Consider the following 21,745-nt stretch of genomic DNA (forward strand, 5'->3'; position numbering starts at 1 on the left):
GTTTGGTACCCGGTGTGTCCGTATGTGGCGGCGGCGTGAAGAGCGCCCTGACCGTGCTGATCTCTGTGATTCACATTAGAGCCGTTCTGTAGCAGAAACTCACACGCCAGCAGAGAGCCCTGCCACACACACACACACACACACACACACACACACACACACACATCACTGAAGACCAGAATCACACGCAGAGACCTTCAGACTCCCAGAGGCCGCTGTCACTCACCCCGATGGCTGAACCAATCAGAGCCGTCCGTCCCTCCCGCTCAGGATCACTCCAGTTCACTTCCGCACCCTCGGCCAGCGCCGTCGCCATGGCAACGAGCTGCCCGTTCAGCGCCGCCTGATACAGCCTCTCTCCGGCACGCAGCTTTGCTGTTTCTGTACGCTCATAAGAAACACGAGTTCTTACATACGCTGTGTCATAATCATCGTTCTACTGCTCGTTACTTCATTTGAATAATACATTTTATATAATTTAAAAAAAATTATAATTTGAATAATTTTATTGAAAATGTTATAATAAATTATAAGAAAAATAATTAAAGTAATTTTATAATTCATTATAAAATATCACTTTAAAATAATAATATGAAACAATGTTAACAATTATACTAATTAATTCACATAATTAATTAATTCACATAATTTATAATTACAATTATCTAATTATTTGAATTATAAAATAATACTTTAATTACATTATTTAAATAAAAATAATTTAAAATGAAATTTAAAAAAATTATTCAAATTAAATATTTAATTAACAATTAAAATAATTATACTATCTGATTATTTTTAATAAACGTAAATGAAAATTATTTATTTTAATTACAAATTACAGCAGTATTACAAAGTACAAAGTATATTTTTTTATTAATAATTAAAATAATTTAATTGAAAATGGAATAGTTCATTATGAAATATTATATTAATTATTTAAAAAATATATAATTAATTATTTAAAATTAAAGTAATTAATTTTAAAGTAATTAAAGTAAGTTATTAATGGTTTTAATTAATTTAAATTATTGCATTTAAATTATTTACAATTACAATTATCTAATTATTTTAATGATAAATGCTTAAATGCTTATTATGTTAATTAACAATAAAAATAATTAGACTTTAATAAATTAAAATTATATGAAATATAAAAAATTATAATATAATTATAAAATAATTATTTTATCAAAAGTACATGAGGTGTTTTCTATTTAAAATAACATTAATAAAAGATAAACAGCACAAACACACTCACCAGCACCAGGACCATCAGGATCACGCGTCACGAATCTCTTCTCCACATACTTGAACCGAATCCACTGTTCTTTATCCTGCCTGAGAGAGGCAGTGACGATGATCATGAATACACTCAAAGCTCTTAATATTCCAGCATGCGTGTGTGAGAGACTCGTACCGTGAACTGCCCGCGCTGGGCTTCTGTAGTCCGTCTATTGGGTTACGCTCATAAATGCCATTAATGACTTCATTACCCAGAACACATAGCAGCTGTGAAGGGGCGGAGTTAAACAAAGATCAACCAATAGCATAACAGAAGCATAACTGACAGAGTTAGAGTTAGTACGAGACAATAAACACACCTAAGTAAACAAACTGAAAAAGATCAAATAAATGCTATTTGGTTTTTATTTGTAAGTAATAAAAAGTTTATATCAGAGATTTTGATGAAATGAATGTCGGACCTTTAACTGTTCCGGCTCCCAGGAATCAAGAGTGAGTGATCGAACTTTGGACAGATGAACGCCAAGACTCCTGTCAACACACATCAAAAACCTTATATCAAAACATATAAACCCATTAAATATCATAGAGTTCATGAGAAATACCAGATAAACTATGTTTACTGCTTTATATCATAATGTCATAATTACCAATGTAATCTGGTGTTCTGACTTTCTAAGTTGTGAATGTTGACTACAATCTAGTTTATGTGTTGTTAATACAAAACTGGAATAGGAGCTTGTAGACTGGAAATGACCTGTGTATGCCCGAGCACTCGATGCACATGGTGATGCCGAGGTTCACGCTGGCCCAGCGAGGCTCCGCCTCCCCGCAGTCACAGCAGCGTTGGTTACCGTTGCCACGGAGAGCCACGCCCAGAGCGGGGGGGTGAGGGGGCGGGTCTAGGACGGGCACAGGGGCGGAGCTCTCCTTCACCTAGACACACACAATGCGCAAATGACACAATACAAGCAGGGCTTGACATTTAGTTCTTTGCTCACTTGCCACTGTGGCTCGAGGTTTTCCAAAGTTACTAGCCACTCAGCATTTTCACTGGCCACATTTATTTCCTTGAAAATAATAATAATAATTTGGTCATTTTTGACCGACACGCGAAGAGCACCAGAGGTAAATATGACTTAAACCAATCTAAGACGGTACTCATGTAAACTACACAGCTTTTGACCAATGAATACCCATTTTAGGGGCTTTCGCACAGGGTAGTTCTAGGAACGAGCCACCAGGGCGGTTCCCTGAGAAATAATGGTTCCCTTAGGAACGTTTTCTGGTTGCATTCGCACCCCCAGTAGGAACTCTGAAGTGACGTAAGCCGCGCTTGTTGTTGTGACTTTTATTTTGATGGCGCGGCAGACCTTTATTTTGACGGCGTGGTGGACCTTTATTTTGACGGCGCTGTAGACCTTTATTTTGACGGCGCGGTGGACCTTTATTTTGACGGCGCGGTGAACCTTTATTTTGGCGCCGCTGTAGACCTTTATTTTGATGGCGGTGTAGACCTTTATTTTGACGGCGCGGTGGACCTTTATTTTGACGGCGCGTTAGAACTTTATTTTGACGGTGTGTTAGACCTTTATTTTGACGACGCTGTAGACCTTTATTTTGACGGTGTGTTAGACCTTTATTTTGACGACGCTGTAGACCTTTATTTTGACGGCGCGGTGGACCTTTATTTTGACGGCGCGGTGAACCTTTATTTTGGCGCCGCTGTAGACCTTTATTTTGATGGCGCTGTAGACCTTTATTTTGACGGCGCGGTGGACCTTTATTTTGACGGCGCGGTGGACCTTTATTTTGACGGCGCGGTGGACCTTTATTTTGACGGTGTGTTAGACCTTTATTTTGACGACGCTGTAGACCTTTATTTTGACGGCGCGGTGGACCTTTATTTTGACGGCGCGGTGAACCTTTATTTTGATGGCGCTGTAGACCTTTATTTTGATGGCGCTGTAGACCTTTATTTTGACGGCGCGGTGGACCTTTATTTTGACGGCGCGGTGGACCTTTATTTTGATGGCGCTGTAGACCTTTATTTTGATGGCGCTGTAGACCTTTATTTTGACGGCGCGGTGGACCTTTATTTTGACGGTGTGGTGGACCTTTATTTTGACGGCGCGTTAGAACTTTATTTTGACGGTGTGTTAGACCTTTATTTTGACGACGCTGTAGACCTTTATTTTGACGGTGTGTTAGACCTTTATTTTGACGACGCTGTAGACCTTTATTTTGACGGCGCGGTGGACCTTTATTTTGACGGTGTGTTAGACCTTTATTTTGACGGTGTGTTAGACCTTTATTTTGACGACGCTGTAGACCTTTATTTTGACGGCGCGGTGGACCTTTATTTTGACGGCGCGTTAGAACTTTATTTTGACGGTGTGTTAGACCTTTATTTTGACGACGCTGTAGACCTTTATTTTGACGGTGTGTTAGACCTTTATTTTGACGACGCTGTAGACCTTTATTTTGACGGCGCGGTGGACCTTTATTTTGACGGCGCGGTGAACCTTTATTTTGGCGCCGCTGTAGACCTTTATTTTGATGGCGCTGTAGACCTTTATTTTGACGGCGCGGTGGACCTTTATTTTGACGGCGCGGTGGACCTTTATTTTGACGGTGTGTTAGACCTTTATTTTGACGACGCTGTAGACCTTTATTTTGACGGCGCGGTGGACCTTTATTTTGACGGCGCGGTGAACCTTTATTTTGATGGCGCTGTAGACCTTTATTTTGACGGCGCGGTGGACCTTTATTTTGACGGCGCGGTGGACCTTTATTTTGATGGCGCTGTAGACCTTTATTTTGATGGCGCTGTAGACCTTTATTTTGACGGCGCGGTGGACCTTTATTTTGACGGTGTGGTGGACCATTATTTTGACGGCGCGTTAGAACTTTATTTTGACGGTGTGTTAGACCTTTATTTTGACGGTGTGTTAGACCTTTATTTTGACGACGCTGTAGACCTTTATTTTGACGGCGCTGTAGACCTTTATTTTGATGGCGCTGTAGACCTTTATTTTGACGGCGCGGTGGACCTTTATTTTGACGGCGCGGTGGACCTTTATTTTGACGGTGTGTTAGACCTTTATTTTGACGACGCTGTAGACCTTTATTTTGACGGCGCGGTGGACCTTTATTTTGACGGCGCGGTGAACCTTTATTTTGATGGCGCTGTAGACCTTTATTTTGATGGCGCTGTAGACCTTTATTTTGACGGCGCGGTGGACCTTTATTTTGACGGCGCGGTGGACCTTTATTTTGATGGCGCTGTAGACCTTTATTTTGATGGCGCTGTAGACCTTTATTTTGACGGCGCGGTGGACCTTTATTTTGACGGTGTGGTGGACCTTTATTTTGACGGCGCGTTAGAACTTTATTTTGACGGTGTGTTAGACCTTTATTTTGACGGTGTGTTAGACCTTTATTTTGACGACGCTGTAGACCTTTATTTTGACGGCGCGGTGGACCTTTATTTTGACGGTGCTGAGAACGCCAGAACGCATTCTCCATGTTCATTAGTTTACGATCTGTTTAACAGTCCTGTCTAATACATTATTAGATAGAACTGTTATACATAGAAAGTAGACAGTAATGAAGAGTTATTAGCGTATGCCGTGTGTTTGATGAGCAGAAATACATAATCATGTTTCTCTTGGTCTCCTCAAAGTTGAGTTAGATTTTCTCCTCAGTGTAAAGGTTAAAGGTCATCTATCACTGTTTTCCATGTTCGTAGAGTTAGTTTCTGTAGTAAATATATAGGCTATAATCTGTATGTTCACACAGCTTTTTTTTTTTAAATGGCAGGTGCTGGTGTTTTGCGTGCATTCGGCCAATCAGCGAACACTAACGTCACGTCACGATAGTTCCTATAGTGCTGGTTTAGACCGACTCTGAAGTAGGAGTAAAGTAGTTCCTCCAAAAGGAGTTCCTAGAACTAAAATCGTTCCTAGTTCCTGCGGTCCGAACACGCCAAAATCCGGGAACTTCCAGTAACAGTTCAAGGAACTATGAAAAGGAACTATTTTTGTAACTCATCATTTCATTCGATATTTCCAGATATATTTCAGAACTGAACATTTTATTGAGTTTTCCAGACCTGGAAACTGTAACCGTAAAAATATTGATTTCACATGAAACATCCAAAAATGGCAAAAAGCTTCTGTAAGGGCGAGTTTAAAGAACAATTAGCGGAAGTGTAAAACAACAAACGTGAAAATGCTTCCAGGTATATGTGTGCAAATGTATGTGTGTTTGTACCTGAGTGTTTTGATCTGTCACTTGATCGCGGTACGCAATGTCTATACAGCCCTGAACGGCATTAATCCACGCCAACTTCAGCTCCTCAGAATCGGCCTGTAACACACAACACCTGTGCAAAGATGCACAATTACTAACACAATCACCTTTTTATTATAAAATGATGACGTCTCTGGACAAGCAGAGACTTTGTGCTCGTAGATTTGCATGTCGATACCAACCCTTACGAAGATCAACCATGGTTTTATTATAGTAAAAGTCTAGTAACCATAGTTTTTCGGCAGATTGAGTACCATATAACCACAGTTTTACAACAAATACCATGGTTAAACTATGGTTAGTGGAGCAAAACCATGGTTAATTTGAAGTTACCATGGTTTAACTATAATAACCATGGTTTTTTGGTTTTATTTGTAGTAAAACCATGGTTAATTTTCGTAAGGGATATGTGTGTATTTCATCATCTTACTTCTGCACTGACAGCAGCTCAAAACAGAAGCGGCGGTCGACCACATCCAGAGATTTCACTGCACACAGACGCAGATCATCGAACAGAACAAGAGGCTGCTCCTAAAACACACACAGACAAGCACACACACTGAGTGAAACACGTTAATATGATCAGTTACTGCTACACTGATGTGGATGATGGTTTACCTTGTGTGATTTTGAGTAGATTAACTGATTATTTTCAGTGTAAAACCAGCACCTGAGAGATGGAAACAATTACAAAAACAGCGCATTACCATTTGTGACCCTGGACGACAAAACCAGATGAGGTTTATACATCACCTGAAAGCTGAATAATTAAGCTTTCCATTGATGTGTGGTTTGTTATAATAGGACAATATTTGGTCGAGATACAACTATTGTAAATCTGGAATCTGAGGGTGCAAAAAAATCGAAACATTGAGAAAATCTCCTTTAAAGTTGTTCATTTATGTTGGCGATTGTGCAGCATTCACTCACACAAATACATGTTTTATATATTTACAGTAGGACATTTACTAAATATCTTCATGGAACATGATCTTTACTTAATATCCTCATGATTATTGGCATAAAAGAAAAATCGCTAATTATGACCCATACAGTGTATTGTTGGCTATTGCCACAGATATACCCGTGCGACTCGAGACTGGTGACGTGATCCAGGGTCACATTTTTTAATCATTTGACATGATAATGTAAACAGTATAAAGATCTCCAGGGTTAATATAGTTTATTATATACACTCTGTTTCAGAATTATGAAATATAATCTTAACTACAGAAATCGTATTGTAAAATGTACACTTTCGTTGTACTTTTCCATATTTATATGTTGAACTGAATTATGTAACATTTTACTTGATCTTTGTGTTCCTCTCCTGTCGATCTCTTTATCATATCTGTGGTTTCATGATTTTCGTCATAAAATTTTTTTACTTTAAAATTAATGGAAAATATAAAGACTAATTCAAAATATGAATAAAAAATTTAAATATTATCTCAGTGACAGTAAAATAACACTGGGTCTCTCACCTCTTCCATGTCTTGTTCTTCTTGCGTGAACGTTTGAACAGGTAGCCTTGAATCGTTCCTCCGTCAGACGGATTACACACAATAACCGCCTCTCCAGACGCGTCCTACCAAACACACACACAATCATTATCACCCGTTAGCAAACGTACACCATCAAAATATCAGCTCCCAAACTCACTATGACTGAACAGACTGAGGTATGACCATTTTGAAAAGGTTTAACAAACAGTTTTATTTTTTCATGTTGACATTTGAAACCAGTGTTGGAGTTGGGGGGGGGGGGGGGGGGGGGGGGTCCTAAAAAGGAGCTCAGTTGTAAGGATAATGCCTTTTCTAGTATTTTTTTTTTGACAGAAAATCTAGATTCGAAAAGTTATCAGATCTAACCATTTTTAAGGCCTTTCTGTATGCAGTAGCACTTTCCTTCCACGAAATGCGATATACCTCTTTCTTTTTTTTTATACAATGAATGTATATGTTATATAGGCTATGTTATTGAATTGATTACTGCATTAAACACTTGCAAAAAAAAAAGAGATTGAGCCTCAGCCAGGTGAGAAAAAGTAACGCTTTACATAAAAAGTAACACAATTAGTTATTTTTTAGGGAGTAACGCAGTATTGTAATGCATTACTTTTGAAATAATTTTCCGCAACACTGTTTTAAATTAATGATTTAAAAGAACTAAGTAAATAATCAAGATCTGACGATTTGCTTCTGATCTGCTTTTTGTACTGTGACAGAATAATTGTATAATTTAGTGAATTTCTCATTTCTGAGAGTCTTTCATTGAAGAAATGTTTATGTAAATAAGAAATGTTCAGATAGAAATGTTTTTGCTCGCTTTTTCTGTAGGAGACTGTACATTTTAAATGAGTATTTCTACATGAATAATGAGTTTAAATAAATAATGAGTATTGAGTAATGCGTATTTTTTGAGTAATGAGTATTGAGTATTTTTGGAGTGTAAGACTTGAGAAATCAGAAAATGCCGGGCATTCTGGTTGAGGAACGACCACTCCCCGAGAAGAACGACCACTCCCTTTCTGGAAATTAACATTTGAACTCTTTCTTATGAAGTTAGCATCACCATTTGAGACGCAAGTTTCACCTCAGAATACATCTCTTCCCCCTTTCCCCACTCCCTCTCTCTCATGCTGAGATCACCTGAAATTCACCCAAAAAATCTATATGGTTTAAATGTGAATTATTATCATACAGTTTTATACATGTTTGGTCTCATTTGAAATGTCTCAGTGCGACTGGTACAAATGTCTCATTCCTAAAGAAGTAAACCAAAGGGCAATAAGGTATTTAAGAGTTTAGAGATAATTCGCACACCATCCGGCTCCCAAAAGGTGTAAACTCAATGCAAATTCCCATTGTTGGCAAATGTTTCCATGTAAATCAACATAAATCAACAAGTAAGTCTGGGACGGTGATTAATGCAAATTCCCACTGTGAACTCATGTTTACATTTGAAAAGAGGTTTCCTTGGTCTGAGAGTTTAGGGAGATGCTGAAGAAGGCTTGAGGCGATTTGTAGCTCAAATTAGCCTGTGATGCGGAGAGTGGCCGAGACTCTCAGCATCATGTATTTTCTAATGTCATGTTCGTATTTTTTCTCTTTATTCCAAAGCATTTGTAAAGTGACGACTAATATTTGGCACTAATTCAAGTGTAGGCTACTTGGTTTGCAAATACAAGAAGGGAATTTCTGTTTAGGGCAGCAAATGCTGTCTAAATTTGGGTGTGTCTTACCTCTGTTTTAATTTAATGTTACTTTAGATAAGTGTACGCGGGAAACCACGGCATGGCCAATCCAAAGCTATTATAAGAGAAGTAAAGTTGGTCAGCTTATATCTGTAATAGTGGCCATACCTCTACTGAAGTAAACGTTAAGTTAAATTCAAGTGTATGCAAAAACCACGGGGGCTACACCAAAGTATCTTTGATTGTGTAAGCGTGAATGCGACCAATCTCAGGTATATAGCAATTACCTCTGTTTGGTGACCAAAACTGATGAGCTTATGTACGTGAGACCCGCGTTAAACAGAAGACATGAGGACCTCTGAGCGACATAGCTTCCTAATCTGAGCGGGGTAAAATATACTTAAAGAGTTAAAAAGAATAATCAAACATTCGCTCACTTTTAATGATGCTCAGAGACCGTCACCCGTAATATTGGAGACCGACATTGGACCTTTAGTCGGGCTTACATGAGCGATGAGTATTGAGTCTTTTTTGAGTTTTGAGTAATGAGCATTGAGTATAGAGTATGTTTTGAGTAATGAATATTGAGTAATGAGTACTGAGTATTTTTTGAGTATTGAGTAATAAGTACTGAGTTTTGAGTACTGAGTAATGAGTATTGAGTACCGAGTAATGATCACTGAGTATTTTTTGAGTATTGAGTAACAAGTAATAAGTTTTGAGTACTGAGTAATGAGTTTTGAGTACTGAGTAATGAGTTTGAGTACTGAGTAATGAGTTTTGAGTACCGAGTAATGAGTTTTGAGTACCGAGTAATGATCACTGAGTATTTTTTTGAGTATTGAGTAATGAGCATTGAGTATAGAGTATGTTTTGAGTACTGAGTACCGAGTAATGATCACTGAGTATTTTTTGAGTACTGAGTAATAAGTAATGAGTTTTGAGTACTGAGTAATGAGTTTTGAGTAATGATCACTGAGTATTTTTTTGAGTATTGAGTAATGAGTATTGAGTATAGAGTATGTTTTGAGTACTGAGTACCGAGTAATGATCACTGAGTATTTTTTGAGTACTGAGTAATAAGTAATGAGTTTTGAGTACTGAGTAATGAGTTTTGAGTAATGATCACTGAGTATTTTTTTGAGTATTGAGTATAGAGTATGTTTTGAGTACCGAGTAATGATCACTGAGTATTTTTTTTGAGTATTGAGTAATGAGCATTGAGTATAGAGTATGTTTTGAGTACTGAGTACCGAGTAATGATCACTGAGTATTTTTTGAGTACTGAGTAATAAGTAATGAGTTTTGAGTACTGAGTAATGAGTTTTGAGTAATGATCACTGAGTATTTTTTGAGTATTGAGTAATAAGTAATGAGTTTTGAGTACTGAGTAATGAGTTTTGAGTACTGAGTAATGAGTATTGAGTAATGATCACTGAGTATTTTTTTGAGTATTGAGTAATGAGTATTTTAAAAAATGAGTAGAAATGAACTAGGAGTACACTAGCTATAAGATCCTAAACTGTACCTTCAAACGTGTTTTATGTGGTCGTCAAAACCTATATAACTAGCACTAAAATCTCACCCTTTGCTGAACGAGCAGGTGTGTGTTTTCCAGGTCTTTCCTCTTGGCAGCGCAGTCAGACGACAGCTGAGAGAGCTGCGCACAGATATTACTCTTATTACACTTCAATATCCATCAAACATTAGCAATCAAACACTGTGTGTCTATGTAAAGGGGTTTGTTGTGTGTGTGTGTGTGTGTGGGGTATGAACTGAGCGTGATGTGTGTGTTCATGTATGACCTGTGAGGCCATCGTCTTCATGGTCGGTTCTAGATCTCTCAGCAGGTCGAATCCCTGGTGGAAAAATGTGTACTGAGCGTGAAAATACGAGAAGACCTGAGAAAGACAGATGATTTTAGTCAGTTTACATTCATCTGAACAAGATGTCGTGGTATTTACAAAGTTTTCTGATTAGAGCTCACCGAATTCAGAATATCAAGCTTCTGTTGGACCTTGAAATTATTCAGCTGCAAGAAAAGAAAGAAAAACAATACATTTCACTCATGTTCAGGGGCAGCTTCAAATTAACATGGTTTAGCTTGACTAAAATTATATGTGGACTTTAGAAAAAAACTAAATGCTGTAAAAATGTAGAATATGAACTGCTTAAAATACAAAATGCAACAATTCAACAATATAATGTAAAACAAACTAAAATATAATATAAAACATATCTAAAATAAAATAATATAAAAATTTAAACTAAAATATAATGTAAAAAATGCCTATAATAAAATTTTGTATAAAAATATTAAACTATAATATAATATAAAAAACTAAAATATAATATGAAACATGTTATTGTAAAATATAATATAAAAATTTAAAATGAAATATAATATTAAACATGCTTATTATTACATTTAATATAAAAATATAAACTAAAATATAATATAAAACATGCCTATAATTAAAATATAATATAAAAAAAAAAATATATATATATAATAACATAAAACATGCCTGTAATAAAATATAATATAAAATATGCGTATAATAAAATATATTGTGCAAATATAAATTGAAATATAATATAAACATGCCTGTAATAAAATATAATATAAAAACAAAGTTAAATATAATATGAAACATACCTATAATAAAATATAATATAAAAAATATAATTTAAAACCTAACTAGAAATAATATAAAACAAGCCTATAATAAAATATAATCTAAAAATATTAACTAAAATATAATATAAAACTTGCATGTATTGTATTAATGTTGTAATATTGTAAAGCGCTTTGGCAATATTGTAAAGCGCTTTGGTGGCCATTGGGTCTGTGAAAGCGCTATATAAATGCAGTCCATTTACCAGTCCATTTACCATGTAATAAAACATAATATAAAAACAAACTAAAATATGATATAAAACATGTCGATAATAAAATATAATATAATAATATGAAAATAATAGGGGGTCATTTAAGGTCTTAAAGGTACAGTAGCAACAACAACAGCCTGTTTAGTTCTACAGGTCATGAACTAAATTAAAATGGTTTTGCTTGAATACTATTATATGTGGACTTCATTAGAAAAGCTGAATGCTATAAAAATGTAGAACGTGTGCACCTTAAAGCACGACTGACTAGCATTACCTGCAGGCAGTAGTCCAGGGCGAAGTGTTGGTAGCATTTGCGTGTGGCGAGCAGCAAGTGAGTGGCTCTCTCGGCGTCGACGGGTTTGTGTCGGCTGACCTGAGCGTTCTTCACAACCGTGCCATCGAGATCGTCTCCGATCCGGACGAACTCACGCCGAGTGTCGCGAATCTGCGGCACAAATCTGTCACAGGACAAACCATTACGCTTTAGTACTGTGAAAGTGTGTGAACGTTAGGGTTGGCCACCGTTCACCGTTCATTTGAACCTTTTTTTCTGTAATTTAGGCATGTTTACCTCAATGACTGTAAAGAAACTAAGTCATTTGTGGAAGTGTTATTGACATTATTCCAGAGCTGCCTGCCATTGTCTGTGATGCTTGAATATTAATCAAAAACATCCATTTTAGTAATAATTTTTTTTTATAATTCTATGAAATGTTTTGTTTTCCACAAATTCTGTGTTGTGAATTTTCTAGTAATCAAATGAAGACATAAAACATTAATTTAATTGATCTTTTATATGAAATTAAACTTTTTTTTGTCAAACAACATGCGGCACAACTGAGCTGTTAACATTACAACAAAAGTGTGATTTTAAGTTATTCCTTAAAGAATAAATTTTTGATAATAATTTATTATTATTAGTGTTAGTATTATTATTAAATTGAGATATCTAAATTCTACTGTACAACAGTAATATATTATCAAGTTAAACCGAACTTTTATTTTGACGGGTTGTGATGAAGACCTTTGAGTTTCCGTGTGTTAATGATATAACGATAGTTTTTCTTAAATTAAACTGTAAAATGCTGATGAACTTCATTGACTCACAGAGCGGCTCTGGAAACCCAACCCTAGTGAACGTGTGTGTGTGTGTGTGTGTGTGTGTGTGTGTGTGTGTGTGTGTGTGTGTGTGTGTGTGTGTGTGTGTGTGTGTGTGATGTTACGTACTGTGAAAGCAGGTTTGAGAGCTGCTGGGTAATTGCTCTCTGAGTCTGATCAAACAGCATCTGCATGAAAACACATGAAAGTGCAAAGGGATTGTCTACAAAGGTGGATGTATATCATCTTTTCAAAAGGCTCGTCCCACCAGTTTCCACTAGAAGCCGCTCAAAAAGTGCAATCTCTCCAAAAATGTACATAAGGGCTGAGAAATAGAAGATAAGACTCACCGTCTGAAACTGGATCATCTCTTGAAGGCCTTGGTTGAACTGACGCAGGCAATTCTACAGAAACACAAGCAGTGAGAGGTCAGCGTGAGAGGCCTGGCCAAAGGTCGTGACCCATCAGACACCTGTACTCACCAGAATAACCCCGTCGTTCTTATGATACGCCGTAAACTCGGCCAGTCCGGAGAGGAACAGCTGATTGCAGGAGGTGTAGTTCTGCCCCGCATCCACCATCTGACCACACAACTTCATCACCTACAGAGAGAGAGAGAGAGAGGGAGAGAGAGAGAGAGAGAGAGAGAGAGAGAGAGAGAGAGAGAGAGAGAGAGAGAGGGAGAGAGAGAGAGAGAGAGAAGGCCATCAAGCTAAATGTACAATGGGCTAATATCATGAGAAAATTATTTTACATTGATCTTTTGACATTGATCTTTTAGATCTTTTGATGTTGCGACGTTATATTGTGTCATGTTTATCAAATTAAAACTGATTAAAAAACGTAGACTCCACTTCATTGATAGTAGCTAGTTTATGTTGAACTTTATTCTTGTTCAAACAGACGCTGTATGAAGCAGTACATAAAGTATGGAATGTAAATGTCTCTGAAACATCTGTGTATTATTTGGCAAATATTGCATTTATTTCACTTCAGCTGTGGTAAAGTATGCAAACACCACGTGAGCGGTCACTATGGGAACCAGAACGTGTCCGACTTCACGTCTCCGTTTGCAGCTCCTCCCCGCCTGCACGCGGCTACTCTCGCCGATCGGATACATCCAGCCGCAGCCGATGTCGAACACACCTTCACTCTCTCCTCTCCTATCATGAGTGGACACACCCCCTACTGCTGATTGGCTCATTCTCTCTCCTCCCCATCATGAGTGGACACACCCCCTACTGCTGATTGGCTTACTCTCTCTCCTCCCCATCTTGAGTGGACACGCCCCCTTACTGCTGATTGGCTCATTCTCTCTCCTCCCATCATGAGTGGACACACCCCCTACTGCTGATTGGCTTACTCTCTCTCCTCCCCCATCATGATTGGAAACGCCCCCTACTGCTGATTGGCTCACTCACTCCTGCCCCATCTTGAGTGGACGCCCCCTACTGCTGATTGGCTCACTCTCTCCTGCCCCATCTTGAGTGGACACGCCCCCTACTGCTTATTGGGCCTCACTCTCTCCTCCCCCATCATGAGTGGACACGCCCCTACTGCTGATTGGCTCACTGTCTCCTCCCGCATTTTGAGTGGACACGCCCCTACTGCTGATTGGGTCTCACTCTCTCCTCCACCATCATGAGTGGACACGCCCCCTACTGCTGATTGGCTCACTCTCTCTCCTCCCCCATCATGATTGGACACCCCCTACTGCTGATTGGCTCACTCTCTCTCCTCCCCCATCATGAGTAAACACGCCCCCTATATATATGATACACACACACATATGACTTTGATACAATATAATATAAAAGCAAACTAATTTATAATATAACATAAAGCTTAAAATACTAATGTTTTCGGCACAAAAAAAAAAAAAACTTCACCCACATTATAATCAGACCTAACGGAAAAAAATGTATATATACTGGCTGGTTCATCTTACTTTCTCCACACGACTCTCCAGTTCTGCAACATCACTCTCGCATTTATCCAGGGACTGCCTGCAAACACACACACACACACACACACACACACACATCTGCATAAGTCATACACAGCAGACACACTACCACGCCCCAAAGCATAGTGGGTATTTTACCAATGACATGTCCACAAGCTTTTTAAATTAATAAATCAATTTTAAATAGACTTGTTGTTTTAAAATGATAAAAGAATGAGTTTACAAACAACAAGACAATGTCGTTTAGATGGTTTTAGATGCATCATCACTACCCATCATGAACTAATGAGCCACATGTCATGTGTGATGGATGAGATGCTCATACCTGAACGCAGGAGAGTCTCTAATGCAATCCTCAAAGTCCAGGAGAGTGTCCATGCTGCTGTTTCTCACTGTCTCTGACTCTCTCGTGCACTATTACACCTTTAACCCAAATACATGATCCAGACACGAAAGATTCCTGCACGAGGCCTGATGCACACACTGCATCATCACTGTCTCATGCACGAGCCGTTATCTCATATCACACACTGATCTTCTTTACATTCACTGCCTGTCAGATAGATAGAAATAACGCACGCGACCGCACTGCATCACACACACACACACACACACACCGCAGAAAATGCGCTTAGATCACAGTGATACACGCGATTAACTCAAGCACTTTATTGTTGTTATCGCGATGTATAGATCTAGTGTCGAGATGTGTGTGTTGACAGCTGCCGTGGTGTTTGTTCATGTTGATGCGAGTCGTTTTTCCGGTTGCGGAAGTCATGCGTGACGAGGATGTCCTGTCAGCCATTTTCAAAATAAAAGCATGGATTTTAATCAAATAAAATAAAGTAAAATTAAAAAAGAATTGTTTAAAAATAGAAATAAAAACTAAAACTAAAAACAAAATCTCTGTTCATGTTCTCCCCATAGAATGGTTCTTACGTGTACCAAAACAATTATTTTCTTACACAATCCTAAATATGTGGTTTGGTTTAATTGCTGACTAAATTATATAAACTAAATAAAGCTCTTTCAAGAGTGCATCCGTATCCGGTTTGATATTGCTGCTGTTTTACACCATCTATACACAATGTGTCTTTAAATACACACAGATGACATCATGCTATGATGAAACTATCCATTGGCAAACACACACCGGCTCCTACACAGGAGTTCAGAGAGGACACAGATATTGTGAGACTGTATAAAAGTTTATTATTTAGAATTTGATGCCAAACAGCACAAATACTAAAATTTGACACAGTGTTTTCAAAAGCCCTGCTTTGAAGAAAAAAAAAAAAGTGAGATTCAAACATCTCTATAATAAACCACATGTTCATTTCAGCACCATTTACTACTGAATTCATGCATTCATGTGTATCTGTGTGTTTAACAGAAAAAAGTCTGAATGGAAGTGTGTGTGTGTGTGTGTGTGTGTGTGTGCGTGCCTAAAATGCTTTCAGAACTCAATAGAGACGAGAATGACAGTGACGTTGTCTGCACTGCCCCGCCTCACAGCCTCACTGGCCAATCGCTGACAAGCAGCCTCAAAAGGCCCCGCCCCTTCGCTCTGCCCCTCCTTCTGCTCCACAGTCTCGTTCTAAAATACATAAAAACTTTTTAACATACAATGCAAACAGCAGTAATTACAGTAGTATTGAGAAAAAATACTATAGCGTTTATCAATATTCTGAATCTTTTTATATTTTCTGTTTTCATTTTAATTTTAGTTAAAGATTTAGTAATTTTGTTGTGTGTTCTTGTCTTTTTTTATTTTTTTTTACGTCCTTGGCAACTAGCTGAAATAAAATAAGTTTAAGTTTTTTTAATACTTTTTTTAAATTATATTTATAATAGTTAACGTTAATTTTATTTCAAGTAAAGAAAAGGTTTATTTGCTGTTTTAGTGTACTATAATAACCCTGACACAAAGCAAAGACTAACAAATATGCGGGCGAGCAGATTAAAACACACACCTCTAGAACGTCGAGGACAAACTGAACGGCTTCTTCTGCAGAAAACACTTTGAAAAGCCCGTCGCATGCCAAGAGAACGAATCTGAATAAACACACACACAAAAACCAGCACAATCCGTTAGTGTTTCACTGAGGAGAGAAAGTCCCACAGGTTTGGAGTCACATGACGGTGAAGTAAACGCTGGAAGTGTGTAAGAGAGTGTGTTAAACGCACTTGTCGTTTCGACTGATCTGACAGCGCCGCAGGTCTGGAGTGGAGATCACACCACAGCGTTTATACTGACCGTCACCTAGAGAACGAGACACTTCCAGCACTCCCAGCACACGCCCGTCCCTGCACACACACACACACACGTGTTACAACGACTGCAACCCGTATCCCAGAAGCACTACAGGTACACACACACCCTCACACACTCACACACATACACAGACTCACACACACAGACACAGACTCACATACACACAGACTCACACACTCAAAGACTTACACACTCACACACACACTCACACACACCTGACCGTCCCGCCTGCTCTCTGGATCCTCATGCGCTCCTCATATATAATGGGATTGTGTTCCTTACTGAGAGCCAGAGTCACACACTTCCTCTTCCCAGAATCCTCAGCTTGCTCCAAACGACACAGCACTGCCTAATACACACACACACACACACACACACAATTAAGATGTTTTGCATTGTGGCATTATTTTCCCCCATATCAGAATTTTTATGATCATTGTTTTTACGATTGCTAGGACACATTTCTCAACGCAGCCAGTTTTCACAACTTTTCACACAGTTCTTTAAAACACTCCACACACACTCTCACTCACTAACTCACTAAAACACTCCACACACACTCTCACTCACTAAAACACTCCACACGTCTCAAATCAAGTCTAGCGAAGGTTTCACTAAAGAAAACACATAAAACAATAACATCTGTGGAAATGTGGTATTACTGTGGAAATGTAGCAAATTGCCGTCCTATTCAGTTCTGTATTATGTGAGGTTTTAAACTGAAGTGAACTAGAGATTGTTAAAAAGAAAAAAAAAAACTGTAATATGCATATAATTTTAATAGAAATAATTTAAGTTTTTGTGTTGAGACTTACTCTACTGTCTCCCAGGTTTGCCACATACAGAACATCATCAACCGCCAGCATACATGTGGCCGTGGAGCCGTCCTTCCATGCGGGCTTCCTGCGAACACACACACACACACACACACACACGTTTACTTAGCTATCTAAATGGGGACACTCCATAGACATAATGGTTTTTATACTGTACAAACAGTATACCCCTAAACCTACCCATCACACACACACACACACTCTACCCCTAAACCTACCCATCACACACACACACACACACACACACACACACACACTAACCCTACACCCAACCCTACTCAACATTTTTTTTGCATTTTTACTTTAAAAAAAAAAAAAACCTTTAATAACTTTATTTTTATACCAGATTAAGCAATGAGGACGTCCCTAAAGGGAAGTTTTGGGAGATTTTGTCAGGTTTTGGTCACTTCTGGGTACAAATGTGTCCCCAAAATATAGTTAAATAGGTACACACACACACATATACATACATACACACACACACACAGTGTTTTCTTGCTCTCAGGCTCAGATTAATTTCATTTGCAGCAGGATCTGAAGCAGAACTCACTGGCTGGACGCTTTCTTCAAGAAGTCCTCGTCAGTTTGACGGAAGGTGTCCAGCAAACACTTCCTCACCAGCTTCTCCAAACTCTCCACATCACCTGAGAATCAGGATGCATTATGGGTACTGAGGCTCATTATTGTAGCTTTGAGTGTGACGAGGATCGGGCGTTTACCTTTGGGAAACTTGCTGACCAGCGTGTGATGAAGATTGTCAGCAGCAAACTGCGACGCTCGAGCTCCACCGTGACCATCAAACACTGCGAAGTACGCGAGCCGAGAGCTGTACACACACACACACACACATCATATAATTATCATGTAATTATACTGGCAAAAGTATAATGGATGGATAGATAGACGGACGGACGGACGGACGGACGGACGGACGGACGGACGGAAAGATAGATAGATAGATAGATAGACAGATAGATAGATAGATGGATGGATGTGTGCAGTCACTCACACTTGTGGAGGTAGATTAGTGACGCTCAGCTCTGGAAGCAGAACGTGAGCATCTTGCATCTCTTCTCTCTCGCCGCGTCTCGCTGAGACGAAACCCTGGAGTTTGGGAAGATCTGCTGGGACACAGAAAGAGATGGAGATCATCACAGGTCTTCTCTCTCAGTACAAACACACACACACACACACACATACTGAACACACTCTCTGTCAGCAACACAATGTGTGCGAAAGCTGAAAACCTTTACAAACTTTCTTTTCCTCTTGATTGTGGTCTTCCACCTCTGTCTCTTCTAAACTGACGTCTCTCTTCCTCTTCTCACCTCGTTCCTCATCCTGCTGTTTGGCTTTGACTGAAATCGTTCAACAACACTTCATCATTAAACCAAAATATAGTGAGCTGCCTACCAAGACAGCAGTTTTGAGCCTCACTAGTGAAGTAGACTCACTAGGATTTGAAACAGACATACATTTACATGTACTCATATCTAAACATATTAGCAGTAATATGCAGTAGATGCGTATTCTCAAAACAAGTGAGCACATGTCTGCACGGATATATCAGATAACCACATTAATTTAACCTTTTAATAATTAAATTAGCACTTTATAGTTTATTTTTGTAGAAATGTGTGTTGTAATACTGAAGCCATGCTCGTGCAATCTGTCCAATTTCTACATTTAACTGTCCAAATCACTCACTTTAACACCTGTAATGCATACAAGATTATGATTATTATATTATTTGTGTGAATTAACCCACCTGGATCATTTGTAGGTTCTGGAAGATCATCAAATAAATCCATTTCTGAACCAAAGGTGAATAGAGAGTCTAAGGTGAGTGAAAAGCTGTTTAGCTTCTGATGAACCACGAGATACTCACCGATTCTCTGATCAAAATGACACACGTACACCAGCAGATAAACTCTAAAATAAATAAATATAACGACACAGATAATCACAAAGATCTGTTGTTTGCTCTTTAGAGAGTAAAAGGGAGCAAATCAGCAGACTAAGGACAGGCGCTGTTTGAAAGTGAGTGTGTTTTGAATGCAGATGCTAGCAGGCTAATGCTAACTGAATGAATTTGAAAAGGAAATGTACAAAATTATGTTTAACACCAGTAAACAGATCGTAGTATATGAGGCTAGCTGTTATTATACTTATAAAGCAACTCAAACGTACTTTATAATGTAGGAATTGCTATTACATCTTTGTTTAAAGACTATGGCTAATTCTCCAAGATCGTCAAGCGTTGGTGGTATAGTGGTGAGCATAGCTGCCTTCCAAGCAGTTGACCCGGGTTCGATTCCCGGCCAACGCAAAACATTTTTGTTTCATTTTGTAATAAAAGTAAATAGTAGTACATTAGTAGTACACTCTAAAAAAAAAAGTTGCTGAAGTACTGTCAACTTGGATGTTTAAGTCATTTAAACTTAAAATCGGCTACATTACACTACATCTCGAAGTAATCCAAAAGTAATCAGATTACATTACTTTTATATTGTGGTGCTTGGATTACGTTACTGAATACTTTTTTATGAAGTAATTTGTAACTGTAACGGAATACATTTGAAAACTGAAAATGTAATTGATTACTTTTGGATTACTTCGAGGTCATACAGTCAAGTAAACAGCAATATCATCAAAGTAACGTTACTTTTATTTAATGTGAATTTAAAATGTAAACTAATAAAAACTAGGCTATTAAAATTAAGCAATCATGTCTTGTTTCACAAACTAGCCCTTAATATATAATTACATAAAAGGCTATGCGGACATCTAGTGGCTACAGTATTGTTGTAATAAAATACTGTAGCCACTAGATGTCTGTATAGCCATTTAAGATGGTTTTATTCTTTCTTTTTATTTCTTTAACATGTCCAAGGGAAAAAAAATAATTATAGTTTACACACAACATTAAAAAGTCTACACACCATCAACATATTAGTCTATTTCAAAACACATGTTGATCAAGGCTGTGATCTTTCACTGACTGACCCTGGGGCGTTAGCCTTTTTATGGGGAATCTCGTGTTCATTTCTACATTTTCCAGCTCATTTTACGATAGAAAACATAAACTGCGATCGTACAAACTATGGAATTTTAAATCACTGACAAACACTAGCTAACATTTTAGCTAACATGATTTCCGTGCTAGTCATAGCTGCAAATGTTTAAGTTGGACTTTGAGTCCTTCATACCTGGAAGGCATCATTTGTTTCCTTTTTCCTCTTTCAAAACAAAAAAACGGTGAAATTTCCATACATTAAAACGTTTTCCCCCGCGGGAAGCATCATAATTAATAACTTAGCTGCGTATCAACTGCGTCTTAGAATAACTGTGTTACTTGCTCGGGCAACAGAACCAGGAAATAATCAAACAGCGCTTAATATAGCGTTATCATGCCAAATAATATTTCGCTTTAAATGAAACCATTGTAATCCTGTTAGTATTCCCCTTTTTTATTTTTATTTTTATTTTTTTTAAACAAAATGTAACTGTATTCTGATTACTTTGTTTTTTTTATGTAATTGTACTTACTAGTTTTGTATCCTGATTAAGTAACGCCGTTACATGTATTCCGTTACTCCCCAACCCTGTGTAAAACTGACAAAAAAAGATCAAAAGTGCTGACTTATTTTGATGAGTTAAAGCAATATAAACATATTATCATATATATATCTTTTACAGTGTAATAATAGTAGTAATACGCCCCCGTAGTATCTCGCATATATATATTGCAATGTGCACTTATTTGAGTCTTTCATGTGACATGCAGTTTTGTAACTTGTTTACCTGAAACCTAAACTTTAGATTATAATTGGAAAATTGAAAACGCTTCATGCAACAATGGGTGCGTGATCTGTGATATATATTTATATGACAGTATATAATTGATATTGAAATAGTATTTT

General features: G+C 37.9%; 2 protein-coding genes across 6 annotated transcripts in view; both read right to left on the reverse strand.

Annotated features, from left to right (window-relative positions):
* Positions 1 to 15,733, reverse strand: part of LOC311296606 (arf-GAP with coiled-coil, ANK repeat and PH domain-containing protein 2) — a 19,217-nt gene extending 3,484 nt beyond the window's left edge. The window contains exons 1-19 of the mRNA XM_084418445.1: positions 15,037 to 15,733; positions 14,694 to 14,751; positions 13,228 to 13,347; positions 13,096 to 13,149; positions 12,875 to 12,933; positions 11,922 to 12,105; positions 10,743 to 10,787; positions 10,561 to 10,656; positions 10,341 to 10,415; positions 7,044 to 7,147; positions 6,178 to 6,229; positions 5,990 to 6,090; positions 5,521 to 5,632; positions 2,003 to 2,181; positions 1,707 to 1,776; positions 1,421 to 1,512; positions 1,262 to 1,341; positions 227 to 381; positions 10 to 119 (exon numbers count right to left, since the gene is read on the reverse strand). Of these exons, the coding sequence (XP_084274571.1) occupies positions 10 to 119; positions 227 to 381; positions 1,262 to 1,341; positions 1,421 to 1,512; positions 1,707 to 1,776; positions 2,003 to 2,181; positions 5,521 to 5,632; positions 5,990 to 6,090; positions 6,178 to 6,229; positions 7,044 to 7,147; positions 10,341 to 10,415; positions 10,561 to 10,656; positions 10,743 to 10,787; positions 11,922 to 12,105; positions 12,875 to 12,933; positions 13,096 to 13,149; positions 13,228 to 13,347; positions 14,694 to 14,751; positions 15,037 to 15,089 (1,799 nt within the window). The 5' untranslated portion in view covers positions 15,090 to 15,733. The remainder of the gene's footprint in view (positions 1 to 9; positions 120 to 226; positions 382 to 1,261; positions 1,342 to 1,420; positions 1,513 to 1,706; positions 1,777 to 2,002; positions 2,182 to 5,520; positions 5,633 to 5,989; positions 6,091 to 6,177; positions 6,230 to 7,043; positions 7,148 to 10,340; positions 10,416 to 10,560; positions 10,657 to 10,742; positions 10,788 to 11,921; positions 12,106 to 12,874; positions 12,934 to 13,095; positions 13,150 to 13,227; positions 13,348 to 14,693; positions 14,752 to 15,036) is intronic.
* Positions 15,734 to 15,906: 173 nt separating this feature from the next.
* On the reverse strand, positions 15,907 to 21,139 carry ilkap (integrin-linked kinase-associated serine/threonine phosphatase). 5 transcript variants are annotated; one of them, XM_084418452.1, is made up of 12 exons: positions 21,032 to 21,139; positions 19,711 to 19,754; positions 19,591 to 19,608; positions 19,070 to 19,180; positions 18,832 to 18,946; positions 18,542 to 18,648; positions 18,373 to 18,466; positions 17,802 to 17,889; positions 17,202 to 17,335; positions 16,899 to 17,018; positions 16,685 to 16,766; positions 15,907 to 16,308 (listed from the first exon to the last, which is right to left on the reverse strand). In XM_084418452.1, the coding sequence occupies exons 1-12, from the start codon at positions 21,091 to 21,093 to the stop codon at positions 16,168 to 16,170; spliced, it is 1,116 nt and encodes a 371-aa protein (XP_084274578.1). In that variant the 5' UTR covers positions 21,094 to 21,139; the 3' UTR covers positions 15,907 to 16,167. The 5 variants fall into 5 exon arrangements, with proteins under 5 accessions (XP_084274578.1, XP_084274577.1, XP_084274576.1 ...); XM_084418451.1 differs by having other exon boundaries at positions 18,832 to 18,943; positions 19,076 to 19,180; positions 19,591 to 19,754; positions 21,032 to 21,138; XM_084418450.1 differs by having other exon boundaries at positions 18,832 to 18,943; positions 19,591 to 19,754; positions 21,032 to 21,138.
* Positions 21,140 to 21,745: the final 606 nt, after the last annotated feature.

This window comes from Rutilus rutilus, assembly GCF_951802725.1.
Source record: "Rutilus rutilus genome assembly, chromosome: 9".
Classification (NCBI taxonomy): Eukaryota; Metazoa; Chordata; class Actinopteri; order Cypriniformes; family Leuciscidae; genus Rutilus; species Rutilus rutilus.